Raw genomic sequence first — 22,411 nt, forward strand, 5'->3', positions numbered from 1 at the left:
CCAACCAGCACAGAAAAGAAAAGCCTCTCTCTTTAGCCAATGGACCAGAAAAGGGTCAGGTTAGCAAGTCAGAAAACTTACATAATTACTTAATCACTGCTCGAGTCAGCCAAACACAGCATAAAAAATGTAACGCCACTGTCACCGGCAAATGCTAAATGAAAAGCCTAGATTTTCAGCCATCTGACTCGGTGGTGTCAGAGAAAATCCAATGGAGAGACTTTTGTATCCACTGAGAAATAACAAATCTTCCCCCCACCTCCCCAGGCAGTGTCATTGGAAACCATGTAGGGAGTCTAGTTTTTCTGCTGAACTCAACAAGCAACCCTTCCCATTCCCTGCTGGGGTGGTGTGAGAAAAGTCCAGGTAGTGAATTTGAATCTTTAACACTGAAATGACAAGCCTTCCCTGCTCAGCCATGGTGTTATCAGTGGAGGCCTGGTAGGGTACCAGAACTCCCATTTCCATCCAACAGTAATGAGGATCCGTGCCCCTACAATCTCTGTGTCTTTAAAGATCAAGTGGAAAACCTACATTTTTACCTCCATCTGGCAGAAAGGAGGTAATATCTCACTAATCCCACTAGAACAGTGACAAATGAGCCCTGCCAAAGTCGAAGACTTAAGTAAGATATGGAACATTGTAAAATAATACCCAAAATGTCCAGGTTTCTGTTGAAACAATAAACACAATAAACAGATGCCAACACTGATGTAACAGTTGTTAAAATTATCTGACACAGATTTAAAGGAATCATCATAAATATGTTTCAGTGAGTAACTACAAACATTTGAAACATGAAAAATTTGTTAGAAAGTCTCAGAAAAAAATAGAAAGTCTTAGCAGAGACATAGAAGATATAAAGTAGAACCAACAAAAAATAACAGTAGATAAAAATTTCAATGAGTGAGCTCAACAGCAGAATGAAGGATACCAAGTAAAGAATCGGAGAACTTGAAGAGAGAACAGTAGAAATCACACAGTGTGAATAACAGTGAAAAAAGTGTATCATAGAAATGTACACATAAAACCTATATGTAATCTTACTAACCAATGTCACCTCAATAAATTTAATTTTAAAAATGTTTTTTAAAGTTCTAACATTTGGATCATTGAAATTGCTGAGGGAGAGGAGAAAGGGGGCTGAAAATTCCACAAATTTGGCAAGCCACGAACCTACAAAGAGACAAACCTATAAGAAGTGAAGTGAACCACAAAGAGAATAAACCCAAAGATACTGACACCATGATGCACAATGGTCAGACTTCTGAAAACTAATGACAAAGAAGAAATTTTGCATTCAGCAAAAGATACTTAACTAGTGGGAAGATTATTACAAATGACAGATTTCTTATCAGAAACCATGGAGGGTGGAGGAAGTGTCACAGTATTTTTCAGTGGCTGAAAAAGGAAACTGTCAACCCAGCAGTCTTTGTGCAATGAAAAATCCTTTCCAATGAAGATTACAGCATTCTCAGATAGAAGAAAGCTTAAGAGAAGTTGTCACCTACACACCTTCCCTAAAAGATTTGCTAAAGGAAATTCTCTAAATATATAGAGGAAATGGTAAAAGACAGAATCTTGACACATTAGGAAAGAAGAAAGAACAACAGAGTAAAAATATGGCTAAATACACTTGCCTTCTCCTTTTGAGCTTTTACATATTATTTTTAACAATTGAAGCAGAAATTACATTATTGGCTACTGTGGTTCTCTATATATGTAGAAGGAATATTTAATATAATTATACACAGGAGGATAAAGAGATATAAAGGCAGGTATAGGTTTTATGATTTCATTAAACTGGAAAGATGTCAACACCAGTAGACTGTGATGAACTATGTACAAATTGATACCCTAAAAAACTAGATAAATCAAAATAGAATACTAAAAAATGTTCAAGTAATCCACAGAAAGAGAAAAAAAACTAAAACAAAAATGGGAGACTTAATTCTAACATCAATAATTACATTAAATGTAAATTAAATAAAGCAACAATTACTTTTTAAAATGATATGAGAGAGAGAAAAAAAAAAACAAAACCATGAATCTGCCATTCCACCCACTTAAGCATTCATTGGTTGATTCCTATATGTTCCCTGATCCAAGGACTCAGCCGGCAGACTTGGCGTATCAGGACAATGCTCCAACCAACTGAGTTACCTGGCCAGGGCCTAAATGTAGCAGCAATTAAAAGAAATATATTTCTGGGAGAAAACTGTACTTGAACAATGATTGAAATAAAAAAAAAAGAAGAAGAAATATATTTCCAGAGTAGATTTTTTTAAATGACCTAACTATATGCTGCCTACCAGGAGTTCTCTGTAAATGTAACAATATAGATAATTTGAAAGTAAGAGGATGGAAAAATATATCATGCAAACATTAGCAAAAAGAAAGTAGTAGCAATGTTAATAATCAGGTAAATTAGACTTCAGGACAAAGAATGTGATTAGTAGGGGCAGAGAACTATATCACATAATGATAAAAGGTCAATCCACTAATAAATTACATTCCTAAATTTATACTCATCAAACAACAAAGCTACAAAATCAGTGAGGCAAAAGGAGAAATAGATAAATCCACAATTATTGTTGGGAGACTTCAATATCAGTCCATAAATAGAGAATCTGAAAACATGTAGGAGACTGAACCACACCATCAAACAACTACAAGATCTAGTCAGCATTGATAGAATCTTCCACCCAGCAACATCAAAGTACGCATTCTATTCAAGCACTCAAGGAACACATTCTAAGATAGAGCACATCCTGACCAAACTCCTACTAATTTTAAAGAATTGAAGTCATACAGAATATATTCTGTGACCAAAATATAATTAAACTGGAATGAATAGCAGAAAGATCATCAGGCAGATCTGCAAATACACAGAAACCAAACAACACAGTTCTAAATAATCCACAGATAAAAGAGGAAATCTTGAAGCAAAAGAAAAAATATCTTGGAATATGAATAATATCTCATAAGTTAGGTTAAAAAGTTATGGCTGTTCATCTTTTAAAAATATATTTGAATAAAAAAGTGAAAGTAAAACATGAAAATTTATGGAATGCAGCTACCATAGTGCTCTGAGGGTAATTTGTATATTAAGTGCTTTCATTAGAAAAGATTAAAAAGTATCAAATCATTTATCTATATTTGCACCTCAGGAACCTGGAAGAGCAAAAATAAGGAAGGAAAAATAAAGATAAGATCAGAGATCAATGGAATTGAAAACAAAAACAAAAATCAATAAAAGCAAAAAAATAGCTGTTTGGAAAGATCAACAAAATTGACAAACCTCTAGCAAGACTGACAAGGGCAAAAGAGAACACAGATGTGCTGTATCATAAATAACATGCCTGGCTGATGTGGCTCAGTAGATTGAACACTGACCTGGGAACTGAAAGGTCATTGTTTCAATTCCCAGTCAGGGCACTTGCCTAGGTTGTAAGCCAGGTCTCCAGTTGGGGGCGTGCAAGAGGCATCTGATCGATAATATCTCTTGCGCATTGATATGTCTCTCCCTCACTTTCTCCCTTCTCTCTATCTAAAAATAAATATCTTTTTTAAAAGAAGACATAACACAAGGCATACACACATCAAAAGGATCATAAGAACTCTGCAAAAAATTATAAACACATAAATGTAAAATTTAGATTAAATGGACTAATTCCTACTAAAATGCAAACTACCACCACTCACACAATGTGAAATAGATTATTTGAAAAGCCCTGTATAACTTCTGAAATGAATTTATAATTTAAGAGATCCCCCAAGGAGTAATCACCAGGACCAGATGATTTTACTAGAGAATTCTTCTAAGCGTTCAAGAATTAACACCAATTCTATACTATCTTGTCCAGAAAATATAAAATGAGGGAACGCTTCCCAATGAACTCCAAGACATTACTGCAAAGAAAACTATAGATCAGCATTCCTCAATTTATAACCAACTGATTTTTGAGAAAGGTACAAAAATAACTTAGTAGAGGAAGGATAATAGTGCTAGTGCAATTGGATATCGATAGGCCAAAATATAAACTTCAACTTAAATCTCACAGCGTATGTAAAAATTAACTCAAAATGAATCTTATATTTAAATGCAAACATAAAAATATAAAATTTTATGGAAAATCCTTGGACCATAACAACTTAATGAAGAGTTCTTAGACATGACACCACAAACATGATCCATGTAAGGGAAAAAAATTAATAAATTGGAATTTGTTAAAAATTAACAATATTTGCTCTGTGAAAAAACCCTGATAAGACCCTAGCCAGTATAGTTCAGTTGGTGAGAGCTAACTGAAGGGTTTCGGGTTTGATTCCTCTGACCTCCAGCACTGGGATAGCAACTCAAATGACTCTGGGGTCATATGGGGAGGAACTGAATTGTCTGGCATTAGGGCGTGAGCTGGGAGGCAGCTTTGTCCCAGACAAAAGTGCTGACAGAGGCCCATTGATCCTTTGATGAACCCTCCCCCAACAGAGCTGGCAGAGGGCAGGCAGGAGGCCATATGTGAGTCTTAGTCAACTTGGTTCACACTGTTTGCCCTGTTCTGTTGATTTCCTGAGGTTCCATCCACCAGACTTGTAGGCCTACACAAACTCTTTCCAGTGGTTTTCCGTATGAATTGACTTTTAGCTCACACTTCACACTTCTCCAAAATGTCTCAAACAAGCAGCATCTGGCCTTAGTATACCTGATACCTCTCACCAAGTGGCTCCAGGCCTGTCACTAGCAGCAGCCTGCCTTGTTTTACAGCTTGGTTTTTCCAAGACACTGCCAAGCCCAGCACAAGTAGTAGCCATTTCCAGATTACTTTGTAGCTCAATCTGGGTGACCCTGGGCAGAACACAGGTGCTGGCAGACCTTGGCCTACACCTCCTGAAATTCCTCAAAGCTAGCATACCTGGTAGACAGCTTCAGACCATGGCAGAGCACCACCACCCAATCAACTCTTCAAGTGATATGCTCAAAGGTGGAGTCAGTGGACAAGGGAGCCCTCCTGATGTACGTCCTGCTCTATGGGGCAGGCCACTGCACAGATGATTCTCCAGGGTGGTTGGTGGTTGTAGCCAGTCATTGCAGCTGATTGGCCTGGGAATAAATCCCTTTTGTTGACATGCCAACACAAATCCAGATTCAGCTACAAGAAGAGGGTGTAGATAGCCATATGGTGGAGGTGGGATGCACCTGGAATGCTCAGCTTGAATGATTGGGAAGGCTGTGCCATGACCCTACACAACACCTACTATGTTAGGCCACCCTAACAACCCTGAGGGCTTAGCAGCTCTACCTAATATATACAAACAAACACAGGGAGGCTGTCAAAATGAGGCAACAAGTAAACATGTCCCATATGAAAGAACAGAACTCCAGAAAAAAAAAATGGAGACAAGCAGTGTACTAGATGCTGAGTTCAAAACACTGGATATAAGGAGAAAGAGCAGTTGAATTTAGAACTTCAACAGCATAAAAAAAGGACCACCCAGAAGTTAAGGATACTCTAATTGACACGAAGAATAATTTATAGGGAATCAACGGTGAGAGTAGATGAAGTCAAGAATCAAATCAGCAATTTGGAATATACGGAAAGAAAAAAACAACCAATCAAAAGAGCAAAGTGAAAAAAGAATTTTTTTAAAAAATGAAGATTTAAGAAGCCTCTGGGACAACTTCAAACATAGTAACATTACCATCATGAGGATACCAGAAGGGGAAGAGAGAGAGCAAGGAAACAATACAATTAAGATTAAGTTAAAGTATAAAATAAAAACCTATTAGAATAATGAAGGAAAACTTCCCTAACCTGGTGGAGAAAATAGACATGTAAGTCCAGGAAGCACAGAGTTCCAAACAAGATGAACCCAAAGAGGCCCACATCAATACACATTGTAATTAAAATGCAAAAAGTTAAAGACAGAATCTTAAAAGCAGCAAGAGAAAAGCAGTTAGTTACCTACAAGGGAGCTTAAGACTGTCAGCTGATTTTTCAACAGGAACTTTGCAGGCCAGAAGGGACTGGCAAATATTCAAAATGATGAAAAGCAAGGACCTAGAACCAAGATTACTCTACCCAGTAAAGCTATCATTTAGAATCTAAGGAAATTTAAAGATTTTCCTAGATAAGGAAAAGCTAAAGAAGTTTATCACCACCAAGCCAGTAATACATGAAATGTTAAAGTGTATTCTTTAAGAAGAAGAGGGGAAAAAGTAGGAACAATAAGCACTGGCCCATGTGGCTCATTTGGTAGGAGTGACGACCCATAACCAAAAAGTTGTGGGTGCTATTTCCGGCCTGGGAACATGCTTAGGTTGTGAGTTTGATCCATGGTTTGGGTGCATATGATCCCCATTCCAGACCCAGAAGATTATCAGTACAGAAAAGTATGGGAGGTACCCATTCAGTGCTTCTCCCTCACATTACTGTTTCTCTCCTCTTCCTTTTTCTCTAAAAGCAATGAAAAAAAGTCCTTGGGTGAGGATTAAAAAAATATGTGTGTGTGTAAACAATATATATATACGTGTGTGTGTATATATATATGAACAATATATATGTGTGTGTGTGTGCATATATGAACAATAAAATGGCAATAATTACATATGTATCAACAAATGAATAAAAAAAATGAAGGAATAGAAACAGACTCATAGGGAACATTTTGACAGTTGCCAGATGGGATGGGGTTGGAATAAGTGAGAAAGGTGAAGGGATTAAGAAGTACATATTGGGCCCTGGCTGGTGTGGCTCAATGGATTGAATGCTGGCCTGTGAACCAAAGGGTTGCTGGTTCCATTCCTAGTCAGGCTACATGGCTTGGGTTGTGGGCCAGGTCCCCAGTAGGGGGCACAGGAGATTCAACCACACATTGATATTTCTATCCCTTTCCCTTTCTCTAAAAATTTTTTTTTTTTTTTTTTTACAAAAAAGAAGTACATACTGGTTGTTACAGAAGTCATGGTGATGTAAAATACAGCATAGGGAACATAGTCAATAATATTCTAGTAACTATGGTGTTAAATGTGTACTCAAGTTATCAACATGCTCACTTTGTAAGTTATTTAATGTCTAATCAATGGGGTGTACACCTGAACCTAAAATAATATGGTATGTCAACTGTAATTGAATAATAAAAAATGATTTACCCTGGCCAGGTAGCTCAGTTGGTTAGAGTATTGATCTGACACTCTAGAGCATGTGAAGGTTGTAGGTTTGATTTCTGGTCAGGGCACATACAAGAATCAACCAATGAATGCATAAATAAGTAGAGCAAAAAACAATAATAAAAATAAAAAATGATTTAAATTGAATAAGAAAGAAAATTGTCAGAAGACATGAACATATATTTCATCAAAGTGGATGACAAGCTCATGAAAAGATGTTCAACATCATTAGCTATTAGAGAAAAGCAGATTAAAAACCACCATGAGATATCATTATATTATAACAAATAAAATTAAAAATAGTGTCAATACCAAAACTGACAAGGACATGGAGAAACTGGATTACTTATGTGTGACATCTGGGAATGTGAAATGGTACAGCTATTCTGGAAAATAGTTTGACAATTTCTTAAAATTCTAAACATTCAACTACCGTGTGAACTGGCAATTGGACATTAATCTCAGAAAAATGAAAACTCATATCCTCACAAAAACCTTCATACTGCTCTTCAAAGTAGCTTTATTTTTAATAGCTAAAAAGTAGAAACAAGCAAAATGTTCCACAGTAGGTCAGTGATTCAACAAAGCTTGATATATCTGTACCATAGAATACCATTCAACAAAAAGGAATGAACTATTTCTACAATTTGGATGGATTTCAAGGGCATTATATTGACTGTAAAAAGCCTATCTCAAAAGGTCCATACTATAATTCACTATTATATAATCTCAAAATGACAATATCATACAAATGGAGGTGTCATTGGTTGCCAGGGCTATGGGTGGTAGAGGGACAGAGATGAGTGTAGCTATAAGTGGTGGTGGGAAGTAGATCATTGTGCTGATGGAACATTTCTATTTCTGAATTGCAGTGGTGGCTACATGAATCTACATATGAGATAAAATGAGAGAGAACTATGCATACTTTATACCAGTATAAATTTCCTGATTTTATTAGAGGAAAATGAGTAGAAGGGTACATGAGACCTCTCTGTTCTATCTTTGCAACTTCCTGAAATGTACCATTATTTCAAAATAACAAAACAAAAAATTAAGAGAAAAAATTCTTGGAATTGGAAAGACTTTATATGATCTGTCAAATTGTACTAAACTGACAGCATCTTACATAAAATACATTTTTTTTTAATTAAAGGTGGAAAAGCCCAGGCAGTGGGGAAAGCACTATAAAGGCAGTTTTCCTAGCATAGAGTCTTTTTTTTTTTTTTAAGGTTTTTATTTTTGGAGCAAGGGAAAGGGAGGGAGAAGGTAAGGGGGAGAAACAATCAGCTGCCTCATGCAGGTCCCCATATGGGGACCTGGCCCACAACCTGGGCAAGTGCCTTCACTGGGAATTGAACCGGTGACTCCAGTTTTTTGCAGTCTGGAGCTTGATCCTCTGAGCCACACCAGCCAGGACCCTAACAGAGAGTTGTAAAGATGAAAATGAAGCAGTTGAAAGCAGAATATGCTGACAGTGGTAACTCAGAAGATAAATTTTTAAGTGGTAGAACTTTGGAGTTTGGTTTTTTTTTTTTTTTCCAACTTCCCTCTATAGTTTCATTATCTAAAATAGGTATTTCCTTCCTTACTTTTTAATATGCATTACTAAGTAGATACATAGAATATCTTAGAAAAGGTAAGTGGTTGAGATAGGAAGAGGATTGAGGGAGACACACAGGGACTGGTTAACGTAACTGCACATACAGTAGCATTTGGTGCCATTTGAGCTTTGCACCATTTAGTTACCAAATACATTATTACCTAACCCTTTTCATATTTTATATCTTAAATATAGGATGTAAATAAACTAGGATATTGATAATATAATGCATTGTAGCCATATTAAACTAATAAAGTGGTTTTCAATCTAATGGGTTTTTTATATTCATATAGTCAAAACTCCCTGAAAATTTTACATGTGGAGTCTGAATAGAGGATTCTCACTGTCTTATAAGGCAAACTAATTCTGTTATTAAAAAGTTGTCATTGGGAGGTACTACCTGTTTTTGAAACCAGAAAATTCATCTTAAGTCTTTGTGTTTTGTTTTTAAGAACAATGTATTTTCTCAAATAAATGAGTATTAATTGCAATGGTAACTTTTGTCACCATTCCAGGGGAATCAAAGAAGAAATCTAGAATCTACAGTGTCTCAGATTGAGAAAGAAAAAATGTTGCTACAGCACAGAGTTAATGAGTACCAAAGAAAAGCAGAACAGGAAAATGAAAAGAGGAGAAACGTGGAAAATGAAGGTAAATTGTTACTTCTTTGGAAAAATGCTGGAATTTCTAACTATCATTGAGGTCTTTGTCATGAGGTTTTCTTAAATTTAGTGCCTGTGATATATTTTTAAAACTCTAAAACACTTCCTGAGTCAAAAACCCATGTCCCAAGATAAATATATAACATATTAAATTCAGTAGTAATGTTTTAAGTAGTGGTTTGTATCCTTATGTGCTTGTTAGAATCTCCTAGAAAGCTTTAAAGAATACTGATAACATAAACTCCAGAGATTCTAATTTAATTAATCTAGACATGTGGCCCAAAGATCGGTGTTTTTATTAAGCTCTCTAGGCATTTCTAACAAGTAGCCATATTAGAGAACTCCTGAACTAGAATTTCATATGTTTAATGTTTGTGTTATAAATGCTTTTAAAATAGCTTTCTACACCCTTTGATCCAGTGATTTCACTTCCAAGAAATTTTAGATACACACTTACATACATGCACATTGATATAGAAACAGGGCTATTCATTGTAGCAATTTTTAAAATGTAAAAAATTTAAAACAACATAAGAGTAATCAATGATAAAATTTGTTACACTTATGTCATAGAATACTACGCATCTTATAAAAGGATGAAGCAATCTCTTATGTTATAAAAGGATCTCTAAGATGTATTTTTAAGTGAAAAAAATAGATTGTTTAAACAAAAGTGCTTGTCTATATAGCTTAAATATGTGTGTATACATATGTGTATGTGTATATATACAAATACACACATAGATATACATGTGAAAACATGTTACATGTGTTTTTATATATTAGAATGTGGATGCATAGACTATTTTAGGTAGGAAGGATATGCAAGAAATTAGTAATAGTTGTGGCTGGGGAAGAGAGTGATAGGGACTAGGAGACACTGGAGGTATACCTTTTGGTACCTTTGGAATTTTGAACCATTTTAAAAAGACTGAAAGATTATTCAAAGATTTCTACTATTCAAAAAGAATATTAAAACTAGTTCCATAACATTTTATTAATAGATTGACTTTATCAAGGGAATAAAGTAATTTGAAATACTATAATAGTAGAAGAATATCTATTTTTGCATTTTCTATTATAAAATAATGCTCTACTTTATGATGAATTTAAAATGTAAGTACTTCCAAGGTGGAATTTCACATTAGGGGTAGATCTACTGTAGCTGACTATTAGGGCCTAAGACTAAACTTCATTTTTTTAATGGATTTATATGTTTCTTCCTTGAAAACTTTGTAATTTCTACTTGTTACTACTTTATTTACTAGTTTCTTTCTTTTTTTTTTTTTTACTAGTTTCTACATTAAAGGATCAGTTGGAAGACTTAAAGAAAGTAAGTCAGAATTCACAGCTTGCTAGTGAGAAGGTGGCACAATTACAAAAGCAGGTAAGTTTTTGGAATGTGATTTTTTAAAAAAAATATAATCAGTAAATTTGATTGTATTTTGGTCAAAAAACTATTTTCTTGTTCTTTTTTTTTAAATAGCTGGAAGAAGCCAATGACTTGCTTAGGACAGAATCAGACACAGCTGTAAGATTAAGGAAGAGTCACACAGAGATGAGCAAGTCAGTCAGTCAGCTAGAGTCCCTGAACAGAGAATTGCAGGAGAGAAATAGAATTTTAGAGAATTCCAAATCACAGACGGACAAAGAGTATTACCAGTTGCAAGCTGCATTAGAAGCTGAACGAAGAGACAGAGGTCATGATTCTGAGATGATTGGAGACCTTCAAGGTAATATTACTTACTATGGTAAAATATACATATCATAAAATTTACCATTTTATCCATTTTTAAGTGCATGGTTCATGGCATAAAGTACTTCGTACTGTTATGCAGTCATGATTATCCATCTGCAGAACTTTTTTTCATCCCAAACTAAAATTCTATACCCTTTAAAAAGTAGCTCCCCATTATTAACTCCTTCCATTCTCTAGTAAATGTCATCCTAGTTTATGTGTCTTATGAATTTGACTGTCATAAAAGTGGAATCATACAGTATTTATCCTTTTGTGCCTGTCTTGTTCCACTTAGCATAATGTCTTCAAGATTCATCCATGTTGTAGCATGTATCAGAATTTCCTTTCTTTTTAAGGCTGAAACATATTCCATTGTATGTATATAAGACTTGTTTAACACTAGAAGGTAATTTTCTAAATTTATTTGTAATAGTGCTAAAAAGCATAAAGTTTACCATCTCAGTCCTTTTTATGTATAAGGTAATATATTGTTTATCATTGCCCTCATAAAGAAATTACCCTGGTGAAACCAGAAATGGCTAGCAGTTTTCCCCCTTCAGTATAATGCCTGCATTTGTATCACACTGTAATTTTTTTACTCTCATGGGCACTCCTATGAGGTAGGTAGTGTGGATATTTCTAATTTTACAGCCAAATTAGTGAAAATGTAATTTTAAACGTGCCTAATCCATAAAAGTCTTACTCAAAGTGGGACTAACCCATGCTGAGAGGATTATTACTATTAAAACCTGGAATTCATCATATATTGTTGGTAGAAATAGAAACTCAATTGCAGAAATAGAATCCCATTACAAATAAAGAATTAAGTACTTGGGAAGGGTAGCCCTAGAGATAGCAGTCTTTGTAAATCTAAAAAAATTGAGTATTAACAGTGAATAAGGGAACGATTTTATAATGGTAATAAAATTCAGTTTGTTTTCAAAAAGATGCTTGGTTCTACCCACTTCTCATATGTTTTTCTATTTTATATTCCTATTAGCAACAGCATCTGTATTAACTAATCAAACAGATATGCATGGGAGTTGCCCAAACTCTCAGGGGAAAATTGGGGGTGGGGTGGTCCATTTTAACCATAGTCACAGGATGGGAACATAGTTTGGGGTCTCATGGGGCTTGATGATTAGCTGTAATTCTGTACGGAGAGGTCAGGGTCAGTTTTTGTGACTGTGGAAACGGAAATCAAGATCTCCTGTTGGTTCTTAGCTGAAGATTGTTGTGCAATCTTATTTCTAGGCTTAAAATAGATCTAAATATAATCAAGAAAGGAACCTCATTGTATATATTAGAAAAGCCTTATACTTTTTACATTCTTTTCTAGGACTTTTTATATATAACCTAACTGTGTGAAAGTCACTTCATCTGCCTTCATTTTAAACCAAGGAGACTAGAATAAGGTGACCCCCTATAAATCCTTCCAATTATAAAATTTTTAAAGTCTGTGATTTTCCAGTTTTGACTGAAGTTTGGAGTGCTTGCCTTAAAGAGACCAATATCTATATGTTCATCAACAGTGGTTTTAGTTGAATCTGTTTTTTAGATATTAGTAATATTAAAGAAAAAATCATAGCATGATTTATTGTTGAGGTTTATCCTTTTTCAGTGCTTCCCTTGAGGTTTAATTTTTAATTTACATGTGAATCAAAGCTCACATGCATTCAAAAATACACAACTTATATGAGCCTCAACATACATATAAAGATGCATTTTGGTTAAAAAACAACTTTTACGTTAATCTTTTATGGTCTTTAAGAAATTTCAGGTCCCTCAAGAATAACATTTCTCCATAGTCTAGGAACTGGGCTTCTGGAAGAGTCAGGATTACTTCCTGGTTCAGTGGCCTTCATGTATATTAGTGGGCAGGAGCTTTTTTGAGTGTATGGAAAATGATTCCCCAAATATAATTGGATAGTAAATATTTTAGGCTTTGTGGGCCATATATGATCTCTGTTACATATTCTTCTTTTTTACTCTTTACAATCCTTTAAAAGTGGGTAAAAAATAAAAACCAAAACATTTTTAGCTTGGCCTCTATAGAAAAACAATGGGCCTGGAGCTTGTCAGCACTTGGTCCAGTATAGGCTGCTGTTACAGACAAAATTAGCTTGTAAAAGTCCGGGCCATAGAAGCTTAAGCAAAGTGAATGAACAAAGATCAAAATGTCATGGAGGACTGAAAATTTCAACTGAAATAGTAAACCTTCCATCTAGTAAATTTATCTGTGATTCTTCAGATTAAAATGCAAAAAGACAAATTTTTTACTTCCAGCCAAGATGGAGGCATAGGTAGACACACTTCACCTCCTCACACAACCATAGGAAGGACCACTATTAATCTCAAAACAAAATACAAGCAGAACTGCCAGAAAATCAAATTGTATGGAAGGTGACAACCAAGGATTTAACAAAGAAATATTCATTTAGATGGGTAGGAGGGGTGGAGATAGGAAGCAGGCGGGAGAGAACACAGTGAAGGGGCAATGGCAAGGTGGCAGTGACCGGTGGAAGAGGCAGTCCCACATTCATGTGTGGTGGATAAAAACCAGGAGGGACACCTGGGGAGCGAGCCATCCCAGTGCACCCAGCCAGACCATGCAGCCTAGGGTTTCAGGCCGGGAAAATAATGCCTCATAACTTCTGGCTGTAAAAATCAGTGGTGGAAGAAACTGCTGGTTTCTCAGGGGAGTCTGTTTAAATGACCTACATTACCCTGGAACATATGCAAATCCACCCACTCTGGTATTCAGCACCAGGGCAGCAGCTAGAAAGGGCACCAGTCACATACAAGATGTGGAGGAAGTAACTGAAAACAGGACAAGAGCCAAGCAAGCAGCGTTTTTCCCTCTCCCACCCTCCCCCACATACAGTGCTACAAAGAGGTGAAGTGGGCTGTGGCTCCCTGGTGAACACCTAAGCTTCCTCCCCCTTACAACATAACAGGTGTGCCAAGCATGGGAATCAAAGCAGCTCTATCAAATACACAGAAACAAACACAGGGAAGCTGCCAAATTCAGGAAACAAAGAAATATGGCCCAAATAAAAGAACAGATCAAAACTCCAGAAAAAGAACTAAGCGAAACAGAGATAGCCAGCCTATCAGATACAGACCTTAAAGCACACTGGTGGTAAGGATGCCCAAGAGATCTCATTGAGTACAGCAAACTCATAAGGGAAGAAATGAAGGCTACACTAAGAAATAAAGAAAATCCACAGGGAACCAACAATGAAGGGAAGGAAGCTGAGGTTCAAATGAATGATTTGGACACAAAGAAATAAACAGTCAACCAGTACAGAATGAAGAAACAAGAATTCAAAAAAAAATGAGGAGAGAATAAGAAGACTCTAGGACATCTCCAAATGTGCCAACATCCAAATCATAGGGGTGCCGAAAGGAGAAGAGGGACAGCAAGAAATTGAAAATTTAATTGAAAAAATAAAGAAAACTTCCCTAATTTGGAGAAGGAAACAGATATACAAGTCCAGGCAGCACAGAGTCCCAAACAAATTGGACCCAAAGAGGGGAACACTAGAACACATCATAAGTAAAATGCCAAAGGTTAAAGAGAGAATCTTAAAAGCAACAAGAGAAAAGGAGAAAGTTATCTACAAAGGAGTTCCCATAAGACTATCAGCTGATTTCTCAAAACCTTACAGGAAGCATTCACAGTCTTGAAAGGCAAGGACCTACATCCAAGATTACTCTATCCAGCAAAGCTGTCATTTAGAATGGAAGGGCAGATATAGTGCTTTCCAGGTAAGGTAAAGCTAAAGGAGTTCATCATCACCAAGCCCTTATTTGAAATGTTAAAGGGGTTTATTTAAGACAAAGAAGATCAAAACTATGAACAGTAAAATGACAACAAACTCACTATTATACACAACTGAATCTAAAAAACAAACTAAGCAAACAACTAGAACAGGAATAGAATCATAGAAATGGAGATCACTTGGAAGGTTATCACCAGGGAGAGGGAAGGGGGAAATTGGGGATAAAGGTACAGAAATTAAGAAGCATAGTTGGTAGGTGTAAAATTAGACAGGGAGAGGTTAAGAAGGGTATGGGAAATGGAGAAGCCAAAAAACTTACACAAACAACCCATGGACATGACTAAGCGGGGAGGGGGGTTGTTGGAGACAAGGGGAGTACCGGGCAGAAGGGGGCAAATGGGAAAAAATCGGGACAACTGTAATAGCATGATCAATAAAATATACTTTTAAAAAAGACAATTTTTCTAAAATAACCATTTAAAACATCTTTTAAATAATCCTGTTGTTTAGTTGTTTTCTTCTTTAAGTTTTTATTTGGGAAAATTCTAGTCATATACCATAGGAGAATACTATAATGACCCCCTAGGTACCTATTATGCAGCTTCAGTAATCTTCATCTAGCAACCAGTCATGTTTTATTTAAACCCCCACTCCCTTTCCCAGTCATCCAACACTGAATTATTCTGAAGTAAATCATGGGCACCTCATGGTGTAATTTGTAAATATTTCAGTATGTGTTAAAGATAAAGGATTCTTTGTTTTAAAGATGGTCAAAATGTTATTATCAAACCAAGAAAACAATTGGTAATTATTTAATATTGTATTGTCTAGTATTGTAACATCTAGTCAATGCTCAGATTCTTCCAGTAATCCCATTTCATTGTTTTTTTGTGTGTGTGTTTTGCTTGAATTAGGCTTAGTTAAGATTCACACATAGCATTTATAATATGTCCCTTAAGTTCTTTTTTAATCTATAGGCCCTCCCTCCCTTTTTTGTTTGTATCTGCTGTTGGTTGAAGAAAAAAAGGGTTTTTTTGTTCTGTTGAACATCTCTCATTCTGAATTTTGCTGATTCAGTCAGTTAACATATTCTTGTGTTCCTTGTTGTACTTTAAATTGGTATTTCTGGAGGTTTGATCTATTTCAGGTAGGACTTTGGCAAGAATACTTGTAAGACATTTGTGTAGCAGGATGCATATAAAGTCTGGCTCTCTCTTTTTGTTACTGAAAGCCATTGATGATCATTGCCTAGATACTTTGTTTTTTTAGGAGTTTGCAGTGTTAATGATCTGTTTTTTCCATTCTTTATTCCTTCATGAGCTGTAATACTACATAAACATTTTTCCCCAATAAGTTACCTTGAAGTACAGCTTATAAAAGGAGTCAAGTTAAACACTTGATTCTTTTCTTTTCCTTTAATATTTTCCAGAACAGTAAATTATTTCCCAAGCATACTCGAAAGGTAACCAGTGACTTTTAAAAATGTATTTATGAACTTAACAAATTTTAATATATTAGCTTACTGCAGTATTCTTATGGATGCTCATTTGTGCCTAGAGAGAATCTCTTCAAGATTACACAGTGTCCTAGTAGTCCTGGATAGCATCTTTCTTTTTAGTATGCACAATGTATTTTCTGAGATCATTTTCTATCCCAGACCTGGAATTACCCATTACTAAGGAACCCTAGTTCTTTTTATGGCATATGGCATTCAGAGACTGTAACCAGTATGCTGTGGGTACTCACTCACTGCTAGTGTATTGATAGATGTTTATAGGACTTTTTAATGGATAAAGGTAGGAAATACTTATTTTTCATTGTAATTGCAAATTTCTTAATTTATTTTATTGTGATTAGAAACTGTTATCTACCAGATAAGTTATCTACTTAACCAGATATCTACCTAAAATTTTTTCTGGCTTTGTTCACAAAGCATTCATAGCTGTTAATTGGGGCATTTGAGAATTTTGTAGGTTTTTTGCTTAATATATTTTGAGTTTGCATTTTGGAAGAAAAATAATAGATCATTTTTCTGATCAGTCAGTTTTCTGAGATGCCATTTATTCTTTCTCTCTTTAATCTGTCAATTTTTATAATGTGTTTTAAAAGTTACCACTGTGCCCTGGCCAGTGTGGCTCACTTGGTTGGAACATTGTCCTGTGAATCAATAGGTCATGGGTTTGATTCCCAATCAGGGCATACGCCTAGGTTACAGGTTTGGTCCCCAGTTTTGTCACATATGAGGGACAGCTGATCAATGTGTCTCACATCCATGTTTTTCTCCCTCTCTTTCTTCTTCCTTTCTCCTTTCTCCAAAAATCAGTGAGCATGTCCTTGAGTGAGGTTTTTTTTTTTTTAATGTTACTCCTGTGATTTTTGGCTTTTTTTTCTTCTAGCTCCATTGTATTTCTAACAGCTTTTGCTCTATGTATTTTTTATTGAAGTGAAATTCATATAACAAAAACTTAACTATTTAAAAGTGGACAGTTCAGCCCTAGCTGGTGTAGCTCAGCTGGAGTGTTGTCCCATAACAGAAGCGTTGCAGGTTTGATCCCTGGTTGGTGCACATGCAGAAGCAACCTACCAGTGTTTCTCTCTCACATGGATGTTTTTCTTTCTCCCTTCCTGTGTCCTTTTCTCTCTAAAAAGTAGTGGGGAAAAAATCCTCTGGTGAGGTTTTTAAGTGTACAGTTCAATGGCATTTGGTACATTTACAGTGTTCTGCAGCCACCTCCTATATTTAATCTAAAATATTTTTGTTATTTGAAAAGAAAACCTTGTACCAATTAAGCTGTTCCTCCCTATATCCTCCTCCCCCAGCCCCTGGCAACCACCAGTCTCATTTCTATCTCTGAATTTACCTGTCCTGGATATTTCATATAAATGACAGAATGCAGTATGTGAACTTTTGTGTTGCGCGTGTTTCACTTGGCACATTTTTTTAAGATTCATCCATGTAGTAGCATGTATCAGTATTTCATTTATGACTGAGTAATTGTTGTATGTATATACTGTATTTTGTTTAGCCATTCATCTGTTGATGGACATTGAGTTATTTCCTCCTTTTGGCTGTTGTGAATAACACTGCTGTGAACATTTAGGTACAAGGATTTTTTTGGAGTATCTGTTTTCAAATCTGTTGGTTCTATGTCTAGAAGTAGAATTGCTCAGTCATATAGTAATTTGTGTTTAACTTTTGAGGAACGTCCAAACTATTACCACAATGCCTGCACTATTTTACTTTCCCACCAGCAATGTGGAAGGTTTCCAGTTTTTCCATGTCCTTGCCAATGCTTTATATTTAACCATCTTTAGTCATAGCCACCCTAATGGTTGTGAAATGGTGTCTCACTGTGGTTTTGATTTTCATTTTCTTAATGACTAATGATGCTGAGCATCTTTTCATGTGCTTATCAGCTATTTGTACGTCCTTTTTGGATTAGTATCTATTCATACCCTTTATCCACTTTTAATTGGGTTGTTTATGTTGATTTTTAGAGTCTAGACACTAAACTTTACCAGATACAAGATTTGCTTAATATTTACTTCCATTCTTTATGTTGTCTTTTTTAATTTCTTGATAATAACGTCTTACAACATTTAAGTCCAGCTTATCTTTGTTTGTCATGCTTTTGGTGTTATGTTGCAGAATACATTGCCAAATTCAAGATGATGGAGATTTTACCCTATGTGTTCTAAAATTTTTATGGTTTTAGTGCTTATATTTAGGTCTCTGACCTGTGTCGAGTTAATTTTTGTATATGCTAAGATGCAGGGATCCAATTTATTTTTTTGCATGTAGATATCCAGTTGTCCCAGCATTATTTGTCGAAGAGGCTGTTTTCCTCCATTGAATGGTTTTGGCATCCTTGTCGAAAAATCAGTTGGCTGTAGATACATGGGTTTGGTTTTGGGTTCTCAGTTCTATTCTATTATTCAATAATCTCAGTCCCACACTGTTTTGATCACTGTAGCTTTTCTAGCAAACTTTGAAAAAGGGAAGTTTGAGTTCTGCATGTTTGTTGTTCTTTTCCAATATTGTTTTAACTACTCAGGGCTCCTTATAATTTCATGTAATTTGAAGATCTGGTTTTCTATTTCTGCATAAAAGACCCATGGAATTTTGATAGGGATTGCATTGAACCTACAGAGCACTTTGGGCAGTATTGCTATCTTAACATATTAAGTTTTCCAGTCCATGGACACGTGATATACTTTCATTTATTTAGGTCTTTTTAAAATTCATTTTAGCAGTTTTTTTATAGTGCACTGTACAAGTCTTACACCTCCTTCATTAAATTATTTTTATGTATTTTATTCTTTTAAATGTCCCCATAAGTGGAATTATTTTAATTTTATTTTTGTATTGTTCATTGAGTATATTAGTTGTGGGGTGGGTAGTTTATAAATACTCTGCTTTGTTTATATTTAATTCAGTATTGCTTGTTGTGTTATGGTTTCATGATTTCTATGTCATCTTACTGGATTAGAATTGTATTATTAAAAGTGATATTAAATGCATCTGACCTTAAGGGTTTTTCCCTTATTTTGCACTTTCCTGTTATATGTTGCACATTCATTTATTTTCAATTTTTGTTTGTAGTTGGTAGGCCTCATATTTAGGTTGTAGATTTCCTATTTGGGACTATAAACATGTTTAGATTTTTTAAGTGAGTTTTTTGTTGTTGAAACTTAACACATATGGACATATCAAAATAAATAAAAATATACATCTGGAGAAATTTTTACAACTTGAACAGACATGAGTAACAAGAATCCTGATTATGAAACTGAACATTGCCTGCAACCTAGGGGAAACACAGCATTCCCTTGTGCTTCCTCTCAGTCACTAACCCCCTTCTCCTGAAGTAACCATTTTTCTGACTACTAATATGATAAATCAGTTTTGCTTGTTTAACTTTTTGTAAACGGAATCATGTAGTAAATATTCCTTTGTGGACTTCCGGCAAGATGGAGGAATAGGTGGACGCACCGTACCTCCTCGTACAACCAAGATTAGAAAACCAATAATTTACAACAATAATTTACTATCAGAATAACACCCAGATCCGGCAGAGGATTTATCTGAATGGAAGTCGGGCAGCCAAGAAGTTGAAGCAGACGCATTCATCCGGACTGGTAGGAGAAGACGAGCCCGGCGGGTGCGGGGCTGGCTCAGGTTGGCGGCGCCTGGAGGTCGGGGGAAGGCTTGGCGCGAAATCGGCGCAAAAGCCATCCGGCGCGCAAGAAGGCAGCGGTGATCCCTGAGTACGCAAGCTGCGGCTGGCAGACCCAGAGGGGTAGCAATTGTGGACCAGGGCAGAACTCGCAGCCCAGAAGCCCAGACAAGGGTCTGAGTCCAGGGGAACGGAACTACCGCCATTGTTTTCTCCCGCTCCCGCCCCGCCCCCACATATAACGTCACAATCTAGCGACTGGGGTGCCCAGCCCCAGTGAGCACCTAAGGCTCCGCCCCCCACCGTAACAAGAGCAACCTGACCAGAAAAAAAAAGGAGAGACAGGGGGAAAAAAAAATATGTTTTCAACAGAGCAGATCAGTCCCCCAGGACTCATCCTTTTGAGCGAGCAAGAATTAGCCAATCTATCAGATGCGCAGTTCAAAACACTGGTGATCAGAAAGCTCACGGAACTGGTTGATTTTGGACGAAATTTAGATGAAAGAATGCAGATTACCATAAAACAGATGCAGGAAGACACACGGAGGAGAGCCAATAGTAAAAGGAAGGAATATGAGTCTCAAAACAATACAGTGGACCAGAAGGAAGATAGAATCAACCAAGCAGGAAAGCATGATGAAATAAGAATTCAAAAAATTGAGGAAAAGATTAAGAGCATCCAAGACACCTTTAAACGTTCCAATATCCGAATTATAGGGGTACCAGAATCGGAGGGGAAAAGCAACAGATTGAGCACGTATTTGAACAAACAGTAAAGGAGAACTTCCCCAATCTGGCAAAGGGAACAGTCTTCCAAGAAATCCAAGAAGCTCAGAGAGCCCCAAAGAAGTTGGACCCAAGAAGAAACACACCAAGGCACATCATAATTACATTAGCCAAGGTAAAAACGAAGGAGAGAATCCTAGAAGCAGCAAGAGGTAAGGGGACAGTCACCTACAAAGGAGTTCCCATCAGACTGTCAGCTGATTTCTCCAAAGAGACCTTACAGGCAAGAAGGGGCTGGAAAGAAATATTCCAAGTCATGAAAGACAAGGACCTACATCCCAGATTGCTCTATCCAGCAAAGCTCTCATTTAGAATGGAAGGGCAGATAAAGTGCTTCTCAGATAAGGTCAAGTTCAAGGAGTTCATCATCACCAAGCCCTTATTTTATGAAATGCTAAAGGGACTTATCTAAGAAAAGAAGATAAAGAAAAGACGTGTATAGTAAAAGGACAGCAAACTCACAAATATTAACAACCACACCTAAAGCAAAACCAAAAGAAACTAAGTAAACAATTAGGACAGGAACAGAACCACAGAAATGGAGGGCACATGGAGGGTTAGCAGCAGGGGGGTGGGAGGAGGAGAGAGAGGGAAAAGGTATAGAGAATAAGTAGCATAGAATGTAGGTTGAAAATAGATAGGGGGAGGGCAAGAATAGTACGGGAAATGTAGAAACTAAAGAACTCATAAGTATGACACATGGACATGAACTAAAGGGGGAAATGTGGGTGGGAGGGGGGGTACAGGGTGGAGGGGAGAGAAGGGGGGAAATGGGACAACTGTAATAGCATAATCAATAAAATATATTAAAAAAATATTCCTTTGTGTATGTTTTATTTCATTTAACATTACATTTGTGAGGTTTATCCCTTTGTTGTGTATGGCAATAGTTTATTTCTCTTTGCTGTATAGTATTTCATTATTATATACAACCACTGCAATCATTCTGTAACAAATGGCTATTGTGATTATTATCTTTTGGGAGGCTGTTGTAGATAGCGCTGATAAGAACTTTCTTGAACATACTCCTTTGATAATCATACATATAGTTCCTGATGGTATACACCTTAGAGTGGCAGAGCCACTGAGTATATGTATATTTGCCTTTAGTAAGTATTTCAAGTATTTCACTGTAGCCATACCAGTTTACATTTACCAGCACTGAATGTAAGAGTTTTAGTTGTTCCAGATTCTCAGCAAGGAAAATACTTATCCCCACTGACTTTTGTCAGCCTTTTTTTATTTTTCCTTTATTTTATTTGATTTTTGTCAGTCTTAATGGTACATGATGGTATTTTCTTATAGGTTAATTTGTATTTCCCTGGTGTCTAAGATTGAGCAACTTGCCATATTTACTGGCAGTTTGTAATGTGCTCATTTTTTATTGGATTGCCTGGCTTTTATTGGTTTATATCACTCCTAGATATTAGTCCTTTACCAGATATGTATATTACATTGTCCTTTCCCACTCTGTGGTTTGCCTTTTGACGCT

General features: G+C 36.2%; 1 protein-coding gene across 2 annotated transcripts in view; it reads left to right on the top strand.

Annotated features, from left to right (window-relative positions):
* The window catches only part of ROCK1 (Rho associated coiled-coil containing protein kinase 1), a 158,547-nt gene that overhangs the window by 88,924 nt on the left and 47,212 nt on the right, over positions 1-22,411 (top strand). For both annotated transcript variants that reach the window (XM_028524517.2, XM_036009232.1), the window contains exons 14-16: positions 9,287-9,422; positions 10,729-10,820; positions 10,920-11,166. In XM_028524517.2, coding sequence (XP_028380318.1) covers positions 9,287-9,422; positions 10,729-10,820; positions 10,920-11,166 — 475 coding nt within the window. The remainder of the gene's footprint in view (positions 1-9,286; positions 9,423-10,728; positions 10,821-10,919; positions 11,167-22,411) is intronic.

This window comes from Phyllostomus discolor, chromosome 9, assembly GCF_004126475.2.
Source record: "Phyllostomus discolor isolate MPI-MPIP mPhyDis1 chromosome 9, mPhyDis1.pri.v3, whole genome shotgun sequence".
Lineage (NCBI taxonomy): Eukaryota > Metazoa > Chordata > Mammalia > Chiroptera > Phyllostomidae > Phyllostomus > Phyllostomus discolor.